Source organism: Vipera ursinii (genome assembly GCF_947247035.1).
Source record: "Vipera ursinii genome assembly, chromosome: 2".
Lineage (NCBI taxonomy): Eukaryota > Metazoa > Chordata > Lepidosauria > Squamata > Viperidae > Vipera > Vipera ursinii.
In genome coordinates, this window is record NC_139513.1 from 191,669,937 (window position 1) to 191,689,534 (window position 19,598).

Genomic DNA, 19,598 nt, shown 5'->3' on the forward strand with positions numbered 1-19,598 from the left:
GATCTTGAGATTTCAAATATAATTCACAAGTATCAGTGGAATCAGTACAGGCACTTTTACTTCTTGTTTTTGTGCATAATTATAAGCATAGGAGATCATTAAAATAAACAGTCAAGCAACAGTAATTTTCCCTATGTTTACATTTAATACGTTCGTCTTAGAGCTGTGGTGCTGATGCATATCAAGAGATAGAAAAGTTTTTTTTTTCTTTTAAGGCAGGGGTCTCCAAACTTGGCAACTTTAAGACTTGTGGACTTCAACTCCCAGAATTCCTTAGCTAGCCATGCTGGCTGGGGAATTCTGGAAATTGAAGACCATAAGTCTTAAAGTTGTCAGGTTTGGAGATCCCTGCTTTAAGGAATAAAACAAAGCAATAGAAAGAGCCAAAGTAGATTGGAGGTAGTTTTCCAGTCGTTTTTTGTAACTCATCAGTGGAATTCTCTACATAATAGCATCTTTCAGACTGCAGAAGCCTCTTCCTCTCCACCCACCACTAGCATTTTCCAAACAGTAAAAATGAATTTGTCCTTTGAAATTCGTTAATTTATTAGCATCATAATTATATCATTTAAAAAACATTGCTGTTCTCTGATCACCATTCTTGACAGAATATTCTCTCAGAAAAGATTGCAGACTGCACCATAAGCACAAGCAAATATCTGTAGATATATACATGAATTAACCAGTGGAGTTGGGGGGAAAGATAGAAGTATTTTATTTTGTAGATAAGGAATTTTTAAAACAAACAACACATCTTTGTTCATTTACAGCTGCAGTGGACAGCAGAACTGCAGATCGGTTCAAACAGCAGTCAGCTATTAAGACAACTTAGAAGCAATTAGGGTGAACACTTTTGGGTCAATATTTTCTGCAAGCTGCACACTTTCAAACTACAGACTTGCCTAAATGATTACAGAACTATGAATATCAGACAGAAAGTTAAGGCAACCCTGCAATATTTGAATTACAACTGTGCATTGTAAATGATTGGCAAATGGTCGGGCCAGTGATTTTTCAACACATGTGTTTTCTCCTTTAGGCATGATAGTAATCATTAGGTAGTTCCCTGTAGAGTTGAAAAAGAGTTATCCAAAATTTAGGCTCAGTGGAAAACATGGGAATGTTTGAAATTTCCTGTAGATATAAGCTGCAAAGTGGGATACTTGCTGTTTTAAAAAAGCATAAAAGTGAATTGTTGAAGAATGATTGCTCATGAGACCTTTGATGAAATTGCATGGCTGTCTAATTTAATCATGATTTATTTCTGAATTTCTGTAGGTCTGCAAGCTTTACTTGATTTAAACTGGTAGCCAATTCAAGTGTAATTTTAGTTGAATAGCAAGCAGATGACAAATTTTAATTGGCAGAGCTGAAAGCTAAAGGCACAATAGGTTTATTATTTTGAGGCCTTTTGATTCTGGTTTTTTACTGCAGGTGAAAAGGAAAGTGTTAGATGCAATATTTCTTTCTAGTAAAGAATAATAGCCGTGGGGTCTTGGATCTGCTGGACTGCAGGTCCAGATGGACTGATTCATCCTGGGACAGCTTAACCAAGGGCTTTCACAAGAAGTCTTCCTCTCGGCTGGGCAGCTGGACCCTTACCTCTGACACTGGCATGTCCTCTTGGCAAGCAAATGTTGCTTAATTTGTGCCATCCTCTTGGCTCGTTGCTGCCAAAAGACAAAAGAAAGATGATCCTTTTTTCATGTTCTTTCAGATCTGCTTCCAAGGTTTTTGTTTTGTTTTGTATTTTTTCTTGTAGAATGCAACCTTCCTTTTGATTTATGGATAGGTAGAAACTCACCTGTTTCTGCTTAATACGTTTACAAGTAGGTACACAGATACCAACAAGAATTAACAGCAGGAGCATTGCACCAATCCCCGAAGCTATTTTGATCAATCTATTCTCTAAAGTAGTCTCATTTGAGGTCTTTCCTGTGGCGGAAAAAAAAAGATTTGACATTGAGAACAGAATGTGCACAGATACGGAGCCAGGAACAAGATGGTAGTGTTACTTACCTTGGAACTTACCCAGAATATAGTCAATACTGATTTTCACATTGTTGTTCACTTTGAGATCACACCTCCAGAGCCCTTCAGTTGTAGCTACGTGACAGAATTTATTATCTGAAATGGGAGAGCCACATTTGGGTTCACTCGACCCATTTACATAAACCCAGCACAATTCAGTCAGTGGAGGAGCAGAAGGACTGATATGACCACACAGGGTCACGTTGTCTTCTTTGGATCTGAGCACGGGAGGGACGGCAGAGACTGGAGGGAAAGCAGCAAAAATATATTAGGGAAACACTTTTTACAAGATCTAGGAGAGAACATTCCTTACCATGAAGAATATTTTATCCTATGATCTAAAGTACCAGGCTGTTCATGGTGCTGGAAGGAGTCCCTCTCAATGGAAACAGGACAGAATTGATGATATCAGAGGATATAAAATCAGCAGTATGCAAAAATGATTCAGGTTTTTCCCATATATTGATTGGCACCAAAATATGTAGCTGTTCAATTACATATTCAACTTTCAGAAGCCGGTTTCCAGAAAATAAGTAGCTCAGAGTAATTAGCAAATACTTCAGGTGTTTTAGCCGTAATCTTGTGCAAACTATATTGATTGAACCATCAAATCAACTCTTCTTCTAGTCTCATTACCCCCATCCAAAGTCAGAGCCCTTTTATTTAATCTTAGCAATAAAGCTGAAGAATTATCTTTATTTCGCAGCTAGAAGTTTCTTCAGCTGCAGATCAGACTGCAAGCACAACAACCAAGGTCCCATCAAAATGTGTCCTTAGCCTTCATGCTAGGGATAGCAGAGTTGGGTTAATTACAATCCCACAAATCATTGCAGATATAGGTAATTCTTGAATTACAACTGGCCAGACACCTCCCCACACCCAAAGCTACTTATGACCATTTTCAAAGTTACAATGGCCTTGCACAATCACACAATTGCATTTGGGTGCTTGGCAACCAGCGCACATTTATACCTGTATGAAGCATCATGTGACCAAGAATTGTGCTTGCTTCCTGCAAAACTGCCCATTGGGGAAAATTGATTTGCTTCACAGCTGCAACATTTAATTAGCCATGATGGTGTTCACTTAACAACCATTGCAAAAAGGTCAAAAAATTGGGTCCAGTCACATGATGCCTCAACTTTCGGCTGCAATGACTTATGACCGTAATTTCAGATTCAGTTATGGCAATAAATCAAGGATTACCTATATCTATAAGACAGGATGGAAAATAGATTTTTTAACCTTCGTGCTTCATACTTCATACCTTACTTTTCAAAGTTGGTTTGAATTTACTAAATGGTATAATAGCTCACTATGTTGCATGACTTAATAAAGTGGATAACCACCTTCCGCCTTACTAGGAAAAGCATCAGCCAGTTCAGCATAGCCATAGGGCAATCTCTTGTATAGTAAAGCATGACATGTCAAAATAAGCTCCCTGAAAGCTCCCACAGTAAATGTACCACATAAAATAAAACTTTATTTCATGAAGTTATGCAAATGAAAAAAGAAAATGTTTTCCCATCAATAATAATATGATCATTAAACTATGAGTATACCACATTTCCTTCATTAAAGTTTAAAGGTCTGCTTTAGGATGGAATGGGATATCATTTTATCAAAAGCATTGTATTTTCCTGCTGTTTATCTCTAAAACCCTAAGTTGTTTGGGACAGCTGTAGTGAGCTGACTTGTCTTGAAGTTCTTCAGTGGAGTTTTTCTGTATAGGGACCATCCTTACATCCCTGTGTCTCCATCCTCCCCCACACCATCACCAGTTCCTTGAATTGAATACTGCTCAACTCCTGTTGGCCACTTTAGACATGCATGCCTTCGGTCCTCTGGTCATGGGAACTGGTTTGTCCTCTGCTCATGGGAACTGTCCTCCATGGCCACAATGGCAGGAGTCAGCATAAGTGAGACACTTGTCTAATGCAGGCCTTGTATGTACAAGTTCAAACTGGGTAAAGGGTTGAGCACATAAAGCCTATGTGCTCTGATAACCTGTGTCTGATAAGTTTCAAAAAGAACAAAACCATTCGTTTGTTCATTCATTCATCTGTCGAATTTATACGCTGCCCATCTCACCTAAGTGATCCCTATGGTCTGTAGCGATATAACCATTGTAATGCAGAGTTACACAGCCTCAGGAGAGAGGCCTTGAGATACCTAGCATAAGCTGCAGATCAATTATGTTCTATAATTCTTTAGCCTGAAAGTGCAAATGAATAAGAAAGGAAAATGTTCCATTTATAGCTCCTTATATGCACCAATTTAGCACTTCCTACATCTGTGTTTAAAAACAGAACCAGTGCTTTCTGGAGTGAATGCTAGACCTATCTGCACAAAAGATTGATTTCAACCAGCTGTGAGTTGTATACCTATACTACAACCTGTCAGATTGGGTATTTTGGGTCACAGTGCTTCTCAAATAGTCTGACTTAAGAGAACTCAGAACAGATCCATGCCTGCATCCTCTTACTCAGGCAACTTGACTGAAGCAACTCTTCTGAACCCCATGACTAATGTGACCTACTTTGCTCCACTCCCACTAATGGGAACGATTGTGTTTTTTCAGCCCCAGCAGGCAACCCTCAATGGGAGGAAAACAAAGCCAGGAGGATCCACCAACGGTTCCTTTTACTTGTCCCACATTAAAATAGTAAGGACAGTGCTCCTCATCTACTTTTCACCTGAAGAAGAGAAAGGAGTGTGGCACAATGGATTCTGGGATACTTTTCAAAATTATTCCAAAGCTTTGGGAGTGGAAAAACAGTGCTTTGTAGAAGTGCATCTGTGAATTATATGGCAAAAGGAAAGCAGCTTAAATGGAGATGGCTTAATTCAGACATGTCAAACACAAGGCCCGGGGGCCGGATCCGGCCCGCGAAGTGGTTTCATGCGGCCCACGAAGCCATCCTAGAAACAGTGAGGGAACGGCCCCCACTGCCTTGGCCCTGGCCCAGAGACCCTCCTCCTGCCAGAGACCCTCAGATCTGTCCCACTCCTGCCCAGGCCCCCATAGGCACCCTTGATGAGAATGATCTAGAGCTGGCCACGCCCACCCAGTAGGCCATACGCGCTCTAGCCATGCCCACCCAGTAGGCCACGCCCACCCTGGCCATACCCACCCGGCCCCCTGAGGGCAACCGCAATGCTGATGCGGCCCTCAATGAAATTGAGTTTGACACCCCTGGCTTAATTTATGCCATCCATCTGGTAAACTCACAAGATTTGTTTTTCTCACCATGCACATGTATACATAACCCGAACTAGACTGTTGTTTCTCTGTGTCATATAATATATGTGGGCATATGCATAATTCTGTATTTATTTATTTATGTCATATTTATGTAGTGTATATCGGAGGTGGTGACTCATTGAGAGCTGAATGCAATGAAATTTCATTTTAATGTATGCCGATTCATGTACATGTAAAGTCAGAATAAAGTCATTGTTCTATTCTATTCTATTTAGAAGGATGCTTTGAATTTTGTTCTTAACAGGAGGTTGAGTTTTGAAAATGTTAAAAAATGGTTGTGTTAATGTTCAAAAGCAATATGGTTAATATAGTAAGCTGAAATTGCATGTTACTGTCAAACAGATCGAGATTTATTCTTACCTTTCATAACTATCAGGTTGATGGTTTTAGTCAAATTCCTATGTGTAAATCCAAGATGGCATTGGTACTTTCCAGCATCTTCAGAATGGACATTGGATATTTGTTGGATGAAGAAAGAGCTATTGATGTTGCTTGTGTTATGCTCCTTCATGAGAATATTATTCTTAAGCCATTTCCAAGACCGGACTTTTGGAATCTCCCAATCTCTTTTTCCTTGCAGGTCAATGTTCAAAGGACAGGAAAGGAGGATGCTGCTGTTGATAGTGGCAAACCTGAATTCATCCAATCGATTGGAAAAACCTGATTTTATGTCCGACCAAAATAGAAAGTAACATGTAATCGGAATTGTGTACATTGCTGCTTTTTCACTGTAGAAAAAGATTATGGCCCTTTTCCCGCTTACAGTAGTGAGTTAAAGTGCTAACCTTGAGATGGCAGAACATTTGCTTCCCTCTGAGCTAATCCCTACTCTGTGGCTGATTCAGGTTAATGCTGAAAGGGATCTTCTTGCTTTGTGAATGTGACACTCATTATTATAGGCAAAGTAATAGGTTTTTCTCATCCTGGGTTGCAACCAGCCCATTTTAGCAAGTCGGCAGCCTGTAGGGAAACTTCCATGAGTCTGAATATTGGAGAAGGAACGGGGAGGATCTGACTTCTGGTCTCTTCAGGTCTAATTGATCTGCCCCCTTCTCACACTCCATTTGGGAATCTCCCAAGTTAATAATGGGAAGATGGGAAGCCACAAGGGCAGAAATAGCTCCAAAGAAAGGAAAAGCAGGCCATGCCATGATTGTGAACCAGCAAGATCCTCTAGACTAGAATGGTGAAACTGACTAGATCCTGGGTAACTACTTTCCCATCCTGGAGGGATGGGAAAGATATCAAAATAAAATACAGGGAAATTGTTTTAAAAATGAACACATTCCCAGTTCAAGCTCCCTCACTTTTTTTGGGATACCGCAAGGGCCACTGAGAAGCTTAACAATAATTTTGCTTGGGCACACTGGAAAAAGAGGTTCTGAAGTTTTTACTGCAACATTTTAACAAGAAAATATATCTGATAAAATCACTATAGACAATGGGCTGTAGTGAATAAACAACAATATCATTCTATCCTATCTGTAACATAAATGTGAGTTAACATAGGATGTAAACTCCAGAAAAAGAGTCAGTGGTGAAGTAACCTTATTTTGGCAAAATGCAGTGATACTGGAAGCAGTTAGCAGAGCAACTTATGGTCAATGCTGAACTTTTTATGAGAAAAGACTTCTTTGAGGGAACCCAAGTTGCAGACTCTTTGAACCACATTTAGTGACTTCTCTTACCTAATACCTTGACATTGTAGGAGAGCTGAAGCTTATAATGCACGATGTGACATTCCCATATCCCATGGTCCTCCTGAACTGTAAGGTTTGATATCTGTAAGCCATCCTTTTGCAGTTCCCATCGTGGCTCTTTGCCTGTTACTTTGGTCTTGTGGGGTTCAACCCATTCAATCCTGGTGTCTTTGAAAGGAGACAGATGCAGCTTTAAAGTGTCACCTTGCAGGAGGTATCCACTTTTAGATCCAATAACTGTGAAAGAAAGAAGGCCTACTGGTAAATTTTCCTTCCCACGCCTCCTCCCAAGGATAATTTATTTATTTAATTACTCATTCAATAGCAGAGAGAACAAGAGATAGACAAGAGAGGCAGATTTCATGATCTCTGTTATATCATTCACCTTGCCACACTTCAATATCATAAGTAGCCACTTCCTTTCCATCTACATCACAGGCATATTTTCCTGGTTCTGCTTTTGGCAGTTCTAGAGAAAAAGTCTCATCCTTCAATATGTATGTTTCGGACCTTCCATCTTTGAAGAAAAGAGAACTGGATGAAATTAAAGCTTAAACACAAAGACTCATATCTCTCTTTACTGGTTATATGTGGAAGGGTTCAACCAGTTTTACCTTTATATACTTGGCCTTTAAATTTCTGTAGCAGACGTTTTCCATTATATTTCCAGGTCATCCTGGATGCACTTTTTATGTCAGTTTTATTATTTAGACACTGAAGGACGACAGACTTGCCAGCAATAACATTTAGTTTTTCAGCCCTCACGGAAAACATTGCCCTTAGAAGAGCTAGAGGGTCAAAATAATGGAAGAATAAAGGAAAATGAACAATGAGAAACAAATGAGATTTCATCATGTTTCTGAGCCCAAAGTTTATAATCTGAGTCACTGTACTATATTGGCCTTTTATTTTATGTTACTCATTACATTTTAACGTATCTATTTGCATTTTAAGTTTCTGCTGATTTACTCTGGAGTTTTCAAGAAGTCTGTAATTTGCAAACGTTTTTGTCACTGTACAAGGCATTTGTTTTAAAGCAAGGTCAAGGAGAAATGAAGAATAAATTGATCAGTCTCCAGAGGAAGAGAAATGTGCACATGATTATTTTTATAAACTACCATAGAAGATGGTTATGTCTAGTTTTTAAATCAAAGGAGATTAATTGGATTTAGTGGTGATGTAGCCAACCTGCTGCTAATGTCAAAATTCTGTTCTACTTTGTGAGCATAGATATCAGTACGCTAAAAAAGAGTAGCCCTACTTCTTAATGGACTTTTTCACAGGAAGGCCATAGAAAAAAATTAAAAATTAGGGATGTGCTGTATTTTGGATCCAAAGTCATAGAGATTGTTCAGAGTGGGCATGAGCCCACACACTATCAGTCAGTGGAAAGCTGACAGTCGAGGTTTGAGACCTGAGCATCCTGTGATGGAGCAAGCTCCCATCCTTACCTCACCTTCTGCCAACCTAGGAGTTCGAAAGCATGAAAATGCGAGTGGATAAATAGGTACCACTTTGTTGGGAAGGTAACAGTGCTCTGTGATGTGATGCTAACCACATGACTGTGGAAATGTCTTCAGACAATGGTAGCTCAATGACCTTGAAATGAAGATGAGCACTGCCCTCTATAGTAGGCAGTGATTAGTGGACTAAAAAAAAATCCACAGGGTCTCCCATGCAATTCCAAGAAAATTGGAAGCTTAACTTAAGGGGACACCAACAAGTACGTTTTTAACTGATGGCTAGACCATTGGATTTACTGTAGCATTTGATCAAAAACTCTGGGTTTTTGTGACTGTTTTATGCTTCTGCACTGGGATACTTTTGAATATGAGTTTATTTCTGTTCCAGAATATCAGGGGAAATACCAGTTGATATTCAGGCTCCTTATAGACAAAGATTTAGAGCATTTCCAGGAGAAAGGTAAACCCGTATTGGCCAAAACCAGTAATGAGTAGATTCACATTTTTCTCACTAGCCTCCTCTTTCTTTCTCATTCTGCCTCTGAAGTAATCGCTTTTGTTATGCTTATACTGAGGGTTGTATGTTGGTCTTACGATACTCTCTTGGGGGGAAAAAAGGATAAACCTGGAAGAGAAGCAAACCTGAAAGAGATTTGTAAGGATAAAATAGTGTTTATAACTTTATAAAGGAAAATTCAAGTGGAAAAACCAGTAAAGCATTAAATTAAGTAAACATAAATGACAGTTCTTTATATTAAAGGATGTATGGTCACTTATCTTATGGTCACAGGTCTCCCACCTTAGCTTTACAACTTCTATATAGATAATTCACACTGGCCATTGTGAGTGTATATGGTGATGAACTGCTAAGAATCAACCCAATGGGGCTTTTTTTCCCCCCGACAGCAAAAGTTATGAAAAGAAATGAAAATTGTTAGGCTGAAGACAGGAAAATAAGAGATCAAATGACAGTTCCATTGTGCCACAAATATATCTTGCCATAAACTCACCCAGGTAAAGAACAAAAGCAACAGGGATGCTGTTTAAAACCATATTCACCAAGGCTCCTTTTCACCTGGACAACTGAGAGTTGTGATGAATTCCTGGCAGAAAAAATAAAAATCATCAGGAAAAAACAGCATGGTTTATTCTAAAAATATCTTATAGCATTCAATATGTAGGGCAAAAACAACTAGAAGTTTATCTTCAATTCTGAACAAAAGAAAAATTAATCCCCAGTTTAAGAACTTAAAGAATTTGAAACAAACAGCAAAAAGCTAAAGAAGATTTTGATCTTTGAAATTTACAAGTGAATTAAGAGTTCAAGTTAAAAAAAGATCTGAGAATTAACCATAAAAAATAAATAGCTTCTTGTGGGAACCAGACTTATTTTGTCCACCTTGGTTCATAACAAAGATAAGCATCTTTATGATTGTAGAAACTGGATATAAGAAGGACTAAAGATTCTATGTAGAAGCGGAAAAAATACAAACCAGCTTTTGCTGTTGCTTAACTGGAACTTATTAAAGGAGATGCTTGAGAAATGCAGCCAGAAATTAGTAGTTTTAGTATCTTTAGCATCATTAATCAGGTGTGATGCCCTCTATTGATTATGTCCAAAAGATGTCTATGAGGGAATGACAAGTATGGAGCAAATGTTGTCTGACAAGACAAAGAAAGTATCAAAAGTGAAAGCAAAATAAGAGGTCAAGAGAATGATTTGGAAAAGGATGCTTGACTGGATATACAAAAGAAACTAGTTGAAGTTTTAAAAATTAAAGGAGAAAGTCAAATGACAAATCAAAAGAGTGACCTGGAAAATATTTTATTGGATCTGCAAAAGAGGCTTGTTAAACCCTTGAAGAAATCTGTGCAATGGAATAAAGCATGGGTGTCAAACTGCTGGCCTGCAGGCCGGATGCGTCATAGTAAAACTGTACCCACCCCATTGCTGGAAAAAAAGTTGTGATACCTCACGACACATCATGTGACATTGCGAGTTTGACATCCCTGGAATAAAGAATTGAAAAGAAATCAAAGCCTATGAGAATATTTGAATGGACTAAAGACAGATGTAAAATGAGGGAATATAAAGTTAGTTTATTTGATTTAGACTGTAATCAAAATTCGTGTGTGTGTGTGTGTGTGTGTGTGCATGGAATTTCCTTGGCAGAGATTCCATAGCCTAAAGTGATGATCAAGTCCCTGATAAGGCGGTGCTACTAAGCCATCCCCGGTTATTGTTTATACTCCCTGTCTCTTAAGCAAAATGGCAAAAAGTGATAAAATGTGCCCAGACAGTCCTGGGAGTATGCTGCATAACTGCCAGCTTTATGTGGTCATCTGCTGCCATTCTTGGGGTTCCTGTCATGTAGAAGGGACCATGATTTTAATAACTGTTAACTTTCTTAATATTTATTCAATACATTCCTTTTTGACATTTCACATTGGCTTGAGATTTGAATAGATTCTTTAAATCCCAAAGAATCTATTGACCACCAAATGATCACCAGGCTGCCAAGATAGGCCTCCTTTCTGCTTGTGGAAGATTGAGATAGAGACAATAAGCATACTATAATTGTTGTTAGCTGTGAAGTCGTGTCCGACCCATCGTGACCCTATGGACAACGTTCCTCCAGGCCTTCCTGTCCTCTACCATCTTCTCACGCCTACTGCTTCAGTGAATCCATCCAGCCACCTCATTCTCTGTCGTTCCCTTCTTCTCTTGCCCTCAATCTTTCCCAGCATGAGGCTCTTCTCCAGTGAGTCCTTCCTTCTCATTAGGTGGCCAAAGTATTTGAGTTTCCGCTTCAGGATCTGGCCTTCTAAAGAGCAGTCAGGGTTGATCTCCTCTAGGACTGACCGGTTTGATTGCCTTGCAGTCCAAGGGACTCGCAGGATTCTTCTCCAGCACCATAATTCAAAGGCCTCAATTCTTTGGTGCTCAGCCTTTTTTATGGTCCAACTTTCACTGCCATACATTGCAACTGGGAAGACCATAGCCTTGACTATACGCACTTTTGTTGGCAGGGTGATGTCTCTGCTTTTTAGTGTGCTGTCTAGATTTGCCATGGCTTTCCTCCCCAGGAGCAAGCGTCTTTTAATTTCTTGGGTACAGTCCCCATCTGCAGTGTATCAGCGCCCGTCCGACGAAGCGAAAAAACGCAACCGGAACGAGAGCTGGTTCTTCTAAGCGACATTTATTCCGCAACACAAACAGTCACCCAAAGACAAACAAAGTCAGCGTTGGCTGCACAACACGCCCAACGCTGCTAAATAGCCAGCTAAGGCCCACACCCACCACCCCGCCCAAACAAGCCAAAGGCCACCACCCCGCTACTTAAGCACCACCCTTTCCTCGTCGGCTTCCTTTTCCTTCCCGCCCTTCACTGGACCCACCGTGCTCCGTTCCCCAGGTATGTATCCTGACCTACCACCGCTGCTCATAGCAGAGCACCCCTCCCCTAGGCCTGTTGCCCTCCCGGCCCCAGGACCCAACATCCCCTCCACCCCCCGCGGTCCCCGGAACCACCGCAGTCCCGGCCTGAAAAGCCTGGGAAAAAGGTCCATGTTCTGGCCGCTTCTCCTGCGGCTCTTTGCCACAGCTGCCAGCACGTCCCAGCCACTCCTCCTGTGGCTCTTTGGCAGGGCTGCTGGCATGGAGTCCCTGTGCCACCAACAGGCCCGGTGCCGGCGTCGCAGGCACAACCCCCGGCCCCAGCTGGGGCTTGCTGTGGAGGCGTGCGGCAAGCACACCCTCCTCCGTCTTGCAGGAGTCCCTGGAGTGAGCCAACAATGGGCGGGGCTCTCCCTGGTGGCAGTGCGCAGGCGCGCGTTTTTCGTCCCACCAGAAGTCCCGCCAGAAGTCCGTTGGCTGGGCCGTTGGCGAGCGGGCCCGGGAGGTAGCAACCTACCGCCGGGAGCCGGAAGTCAGGCACGGGAGGTGTGGGGGAAGCCGGGTAAGTGTAGCGTGGTAGTCCTGGGAGAGAATGGTCGTAGCCGGTCGCGGGGCCCCCACTGAAGGTCGGGCCTCCTGGGCCCGACATGTCGGCCCACCCTACCAAGGGTCCTCCTGCAGGGGTAGAAGACAAAGGTAAGTGGTCGTCCACCCCACACGTCCCCTCAACCCTCCTCCCTCCTGGTCTGCCAGGGTGCGGATGGTGGAACGCCTGAACCAAACGAGGGGCGTGGACATCCTTCCCTGGTACCCAGGAAGCCTCCTCCACAGGGTATCCCTTCCACCAAAGAAGGTATTGTACGGCACCCCTCGGTACCCTGGAGTCCAAGATCTTCTGCACCTCATAATGCTCACCATGGACAGGCCTGGGACCCCCCTCCCCTGCTGCCGTAGCAGCTGCTGGGGCGGGCTTCAGTAAGCTGCTATGAAACACTGGATGGACTTTACCCAGGAACCTTGGCAACCAGAATCGCACCGTTACCGGGTTGACCACCTGAACCACCTGGAATGGCTTGAGGTATTTAGGACCCAGCTTCCTGCAGGGCACCTGGAGTCGCAAGTATTTGGTGGACAAGTACACCAGGTCCCCCCACCCTTGGGGTGTTGAACGGTCTACACTTCTTGTCCGCCTGCTCTTTGGATGCAGCAGCGGTCCGTTCCAACGCCCTTTTTGCCGCGCCCCAGGCTTTCTCAATTTACTTCATCCACTCCTGCGGCTGACATGGGGGCCCATTCTCCTGGACGCACTCAGCGATGGGGATGAAGTCGCACCTGGAGACCACTCGGAAGGGGGAGAAGCCGGTGCTGCTGTGAACAGCATTGTTGTATGCCACTTCAGTGAGCGCTAACAGGTCTACCCAGTTGGTCTGCTGATGGGACACGTAGCACCTTAAGTACCGCTCCACGGCGGCGTTGGCGCATTCCGCTGCCCCGTTGGTGCTGGGGTGGTAAGCCGAGCTCAGTCCCTGAGTCGACCCGATGAACCGCATAAAGTCCCTCCAGAACCGTGCCGTGAACTGCACCCCTCGGTCCGAAATTACACGGCGTGGCACTCCGTGTAGATGATAGATCTGTGTGACGAACAACCACGCCAGTCGCCGGGCCGACGGCAGCCCCTTGCAAGGGATGAAATGCGCTTGCTTGGAAAACAAGTCGACTACTGTCCAGATGACGGTGTGGCCCTTGCTCTCCGGCAGTTCAACAATAAAATTCATGGCTATGTCTTGCCAAGGCCGGGTGGGGTTGGCTACCTGCTGGAGTAAGCCGAAGGGTTTTCCGATGTGGGGTTTTGCGGTAGCGCAGACGTGGCACCTCCGCACATAGTCCTCAATGGTGCTTTTCATGCGCAGCCACCAGAATTGCCGATGTGCCAAGTCCAGGGTCTTTACGAACCCAAAGTGCCCTGCCTGCTTGGCATCGTGGCAGCGGTATAGGACCCATGCCCGCAGGGACACAGGTACGTACATTCGCATCCCGTGCCACGTGAGGCCGTCCCGCATGGTCAAGAGGTCTGGGTTGGCCCGTAGCCAGTCATCCCCCTGGAGGGCCCTTCGGAGTTCCTGGCACAGTCCTTCCTCTGCCACCCACCCCGCATCTCCTGTCCAGACCGCCCCCTCTGCCCTCACTGGCAAGAGTGCCCACACCACCTCCTCCCTTTTGCTGTCAAATTGCGGCATGCAAGACAAAGCATCTGCCAGGAAGTTCCTTCCCCCTGGAACATATTTCAGGGCAAAGCGGAAGCGGCGGAAATACAATGCCCACCGGACGTGTTTGGGCGACAGCCGTCGAGGGTGGGTGGCCCCCTCCAAGTGGTGCCGCCAAGTCTCTAGGGCCCAGCAAACCGCAAATGCCTCCTTCTCCCATACCGCCCAGGCCTGTTCGGTGGGAGTGAGTTTTTTGGAGGCATAAGCACAAGGCTGGAGCACCCCTTCACGGTTCCGTTGGAGGAGGACAGTCCCGAGAGCAACGTCGCTCGCGTCTGCCTGAACCACGTAGGGCAGGTCGGGGTTTGGATGTAGCAGGACAGGTTCCTTGGCAAATAGGATCTTCCGCGCCTCGAAGGCTCGCTGACATGCCATGGTCCATGCCAGCTTGAGCCCCGGCCGTGGCTGTACCGTCAACTGCCGAGTACGCAGAAGGTCCGTAAGAGGCAGGGTGATGGCAGCAAAACATGGAATAATCTGCCGGTAGAAATTGGCGAAGCCTAGGAAGCTCTGCAGTTGCCGACGGGGCCGTGGGGCCTGCCATTGTTGGATGGCCCCCACCTTCCTGGGGTCCATCTCCACCCCGGCTGCCGAAATTCTGTACCTGAGATAATCCAGTTGGGCCCTATGGAATTCGCACGTGGACAATTTTACGTATAGCTGCACCTCCCGTAGCTTCGTTAACACCTGCCGCACCAGGACGACATGCTCCTCCATCAGGTGACTGTGTTGCAGAATAAACGTCGCTTAGAAGAACCAGCTCTCGTTCCGGTTGCATTTTTTTGCTTCGTCGGACGGGCGCTGATAGTAAGTCAGCGTGGTAGTCCCGGGAGAGAATGGTCGCAGCCGGTCGCAGGGCCCCCGCTGAAGGTCGGGCCTGCCGGGCCTGACACAGTGATCTTGGAGGCCAGGAAAATAAAATCTGTCACTACCTCCATTTCTTCCCCATCTATTTGCCAGGAATTGAGAGGGCCGGATGCCATGATCTTGGTTTTCTTAATGTTAAGTTTCAAGCCAACTTTTGCACTCTCCTTCTTCACCCCGAACAAGAGGCTCTTTAGTTCTTCTTCACTTTATACTATAATAGTGCTGCAAAATACAGGTGACCAGTAGATGGCAGCCAAGAGATATGGAAAATGTTTAACTCTCTCCCTTATCTGAAAGATTTGCCAGACGGCTCAGAGAGTCCTATTTAGGACCCAGACACCATATATTTTCTTAATGGAACAAGTGAGTGTATAGCCTACAATCTTAAGTCCAGAATGCCGAACTTTCTCTAAGTTTGTGATAGATCATGATTTTTACATGACAGGGCTTATGCAAACAAGCTAGTTTAATTTATATTTCATTCACTTAAATTAAATGTCATACTTATTCATGAACCACCTTTAAAGCCTGTGGCTCCCACCAAATTCTCCAAGCTATGCCAGCAAATATGGAGAATGACATAGTGGACAACCAATTGGAAGAGGTCAATCAACACTAATACAAAAAAAAAGAGGAGACTTAACAGAGTGTGCAAACTATTATACAATATCCTTAATTTCACATGCTAGTAAAATAATACTTAACATCATCGAACACAGATTAGAGCCCTACACAGAAAAAGAGATGCCAGATGTTCAAGCTGGCTTTAGAAAAGGCCGAGGAACACATTAATGCTAACGCATGCTGGATAATTGAGAAAGCCAAAGAATATAAAAAACAAGTCATTATGTGTTTCGTTGATTATAGAAAGACCTTTGATTGTGTCAATCATGTCAAGTTCTAGAATATGCTCAGAAAAATGGCAATCCCAGAACATCTGATTGTTCTTCTGAAAAACCTACGAACTCAGTGAAATAGACGAACGCCAGGTTGGGAAAGGAGTGTCACAGGGCTGTATATTTTCTGATTTTAATTCGATCTATATGCTGAATATATTTTAAGGGAAGCTGGATTAGAAGGAGATGAGCATGTTTTAAAATCAGAGGAGGAAACATCAATACCTTGTGCTATGCTGAGGATACTGCCAATAGCTGAAAATGCAAAGGATCTGCAAACCCTAGTACTAAAACTAAAAAAGCAGAGTGAAATAATGGGACTAAAATTAAATATAATGAAGAAAAAACTAATGACTATGTGTGGAACAATCAGTCTTAGAACTGATAATGAAAATATCAAAGTGGTGAAGATCTTCTGCCTTGTTAGGATCAACTATCAACAGTAAAGAAGTAAGCAGTCAAGAAATACATCTCACATAAGCACTTGGCAGAGCAGCCATGAAAGCCCTGGGAAAGATATTCAAATGCCATGAAGTATTTATGCCAGCAGAGAAGAGAACTGGGCAAGCCATGGTATTTCCTATGACACTTTGTAGAAGTGAAAGTTGAGCTTTAAACAAGCAGGATAGGAAGAATAATGGTTCCTTTGAATTTTGCTGTTGGAAAAGAGTCCTCAGGGTACTATGGACAGCTAAGAAAACAAACCGATGGCTCATTAGCAGCAAGATGGATGGACTCAGTTACAATTGCAATGAGGACACTATTGGAAGACCCAAAAGGCCAAGTGATGGATAGATTGCCACGGAGAAAAATCTGTCTATGGGGTAGCTGGGAGTCAAAAACAAGTTGATTGCTCATGATCAGTCAGTCAATAAACAAATGTGGGGGGCGGGGAGGGGGAGAAAAAGACTAACTAAAAAAGAAAAAAAAGTCTAAATGTCTATTCATATCAATATAAAATAACCCTTCAATTTCCAATTAATATAGATCGTAAATATAATGGTTTATTTTATACTTCCTTGCTTTCAAAGGATAAGCCACTCAGAATCCTTTGGAGCTTGATAGCCTCTAAATCAAATAAATAAATAAATATTGCTATGGATCTTACCATTTCTAGAACATATGGAATTTTCGAAAGTAGGTAAGAGTGTATATCAGTGTCTTGTGTCTGAAAAAGTATCACTGACCCCTAATCTGAGGTAGGGCAAAATGTTGTATCAGATAGGACTCCCTTCCTTTGTCAAATCAGCCTGTGAACATATTCCTACTATTGCATCTTCATAGCATGAGCCAGCCATTGTCCAAGTTATATAAAGCCTTTCATCATTACTGTTGTTATTTCATTATGGTGATTGAATGACTCTAGAATTAAAGTTATTAGTGGGTTAACCTCTGACTATATATCCATCAAGCCTGGTGCCATGTACCTTAAATGTCAGCAGCTTTCTCAGATCTCCAGCGGAGCTCTTTTCCCATTATACATAACCTATTTCTTTCACCTGGCGAATATAGAAATTAAACCTATGTGCTTCTTTGGTTCCTTTTGAAAGAAAGTAAATACAGTAGAAATTAAGAGCCATGCTGGGGCAGTAGTTAGAATGCTGTATTGCAGGCTAACTCTACCCTTAACAGGGGTTCAATCCCACCAGGCTCAAGGTGAATTCAGTCTTCCATCCTTCCGAGGTCAGTAAAATGAGGACTCAGATTGTTGGGGGCAATGTGCTGACTCTGTAAATCGCTTAGAGAGAACTGCATAGCACTAGGAAGCAGTAAAGGTAAAGGTAAAGGTTCCCCCACACATGCGTGCTAGTTGTTTCCGACTCTAGGGGCCGGTGCTCATCTCCGTTTCAAAGCCGAAGAGCCAGCGCTTGTCCGAGGACATCTCCATGGTCATGTGGCCGGCATGACTAGATGCCAAAGGCGCACGGAACGCTGTTACCTTCCCACTGTAGTGGTCCCTATTTTTCTACTTGCAGTTTTACGTGCTTTCGAACTGCTAGGTTGGCAGAAGCTGGGACAAGTAATAGGCGCTCACTCTGCTACGCGGCACTTGGGATTCGACCCGCCAAACTGCCGATCTTCTGATCAACAAGCTCAGCGTCCTAACCCACTGAGCCACCGCGTCCCTATGAAGCAGTATATAAGTCTAAATGCTATTGCTATTGCTATTTTATAATAAATACACTATATATTTTACAATAAAAGCTCTGGTTATAATACTGACAGATGCACTGCTTGCAAATGTCCTGAATAGTTAAATATAGAAAGTAGCAGTACAGTAGATAGATAGTAATAGAAAAATAATATAGGCACCCCCAAAGTAAACAAAGATGAAACTTGCTGAACTGCTGAGTATCAAGACAACAGTGAGATTTAAAAAAAGGAAACTTTGTTAAATATATCTTTTAAATTCTGTAACAACAGAAGTAGAGACTTTGCTCCTTAAAGGCTTTTTATGTGAAACAGGAAAAAAAATAAACTTATGACTTATGGATTTGATGATTAGAAAACATAGATTATAGAAAAAAGTGATGTAACGAAAGAATAAGAGGTAAGTTTATATTTACAACGGATGTAAAGAAAATGGAAAACTACTTCTTCATGTTTTCTTTTTCTTTTCTTCTTTCTTTTCTTTTATATTAATTTATGTTTGTTTTTATATCTGTCTATTCAGTGGTGGGATTCAGCTGGTTTGCACCACTTCAACAGAACCGGTAGCTAATTTTTTGTTGCTCAGGGCCAGCATGGACTTCTGGAAGCGGTATCCACACAGAGATTCACATATTTGAATCCCATCACTCTATCTATCTACCTACCTACCTACCTACCTATCTATCTATCTATCTATCTATCTATCTATCTATCTATCTATCTATCTATCTATCTATCTATCTATCTATCTATCTATCTATCATCAGTATCTCTCTATCTAGGAAGTAGAGTCTTTGCTGATGTTGAGATAGAAAGAAAAGTTCAAATGTAAACCTTGTGAAGAAGGGGATGGGTGTTAGCAACTGGAACCAGAACAGAAGAGGACATCCAGAGGTGCAGTGGCAAACTGAAGACAACTCCACTAAAAAGGATCAAATGACCACAACAGAACAAGAAGCCAGCAAATGCACCAGTTTTTTTAGAACTCCTCTCCAGACAAGGAGAAGGCTAAGGGTCATCTACACACACTCCAGACAGCAGGTCCTCACAAGGAGACCATCAGGTTTAGAACTGTGGGCGCCAAGAGACCACAATCTTTCCCAAGCCACAGTCAGCATTTTCAAAAGTTCTTATACTTCCTTTCTTAATCACTTCTGGAAATTGTTGACTTTTTTTGCATATTAAGATCCTTCAGACAATTTTGAAATTAAGTATAAGAAATCTATATGTGGAGAAATGCTATTGGTTAGGGGAGAAAGAACCATGAGAAGATGGAATGTTGAAGGTTGGATTCTAGAGGGAACTAGAAAGAATTAGAGATTGCAATTAAAGAAGAGAACCATAAATATTGCTTAGGAATCTAAACAAAGGGACTAATGATAATTAAATGATTGATCAGCATTGTAGCTGAACTAGGAAAATTGGAGCCATATCTGAGTAAGTTTCAGAGAAACTGGAACAGGTTTATAGCATGGCAACAATCAGAGACGTAGAAGCAGAGGAGAAATGGAGGGTATTGGATACAGCCAGCCTTGGAAAAATAAGAAGGGTTGGGTAGGGGGGG

At 42.7% G+C, this 19,598-nt stretch overlaps 1 protein-coding gene across 1 annotated transcript; it reads right to left on the reverse strand.

The window, feature by feature from the left end:
* Positions 1-700: 700 nt before the first annotated feature.
* Positions 701-9,956, reverse strand: CD4 (CD4 molecule). The gene is made up of 8 exons (XM_083351941.1): positions 9,470-9,956; positions 7,611-7,784; positions 7,382-7,513; positions 6,985-7,233; positions 5,657-5,956; positions 2,032-2,274; positions 1,805-1,935; positions 701-1,670 (listed from the first exon to the last, which is right to left on the reverse strand). Exons 1-8 carry the CDS (start codon positions 9,510-9,512, stop codon positions 1,599-1,601), a joined length of 1,344 nt encoding a protein of 447 aa, XP_083208067.1. The 5' UTR covers positions 9,513-9,956; the 3' UTR covers positions 701-1,598.
* Positions 9,957-19,598: the final 9,642 nt, after the last annotated feature.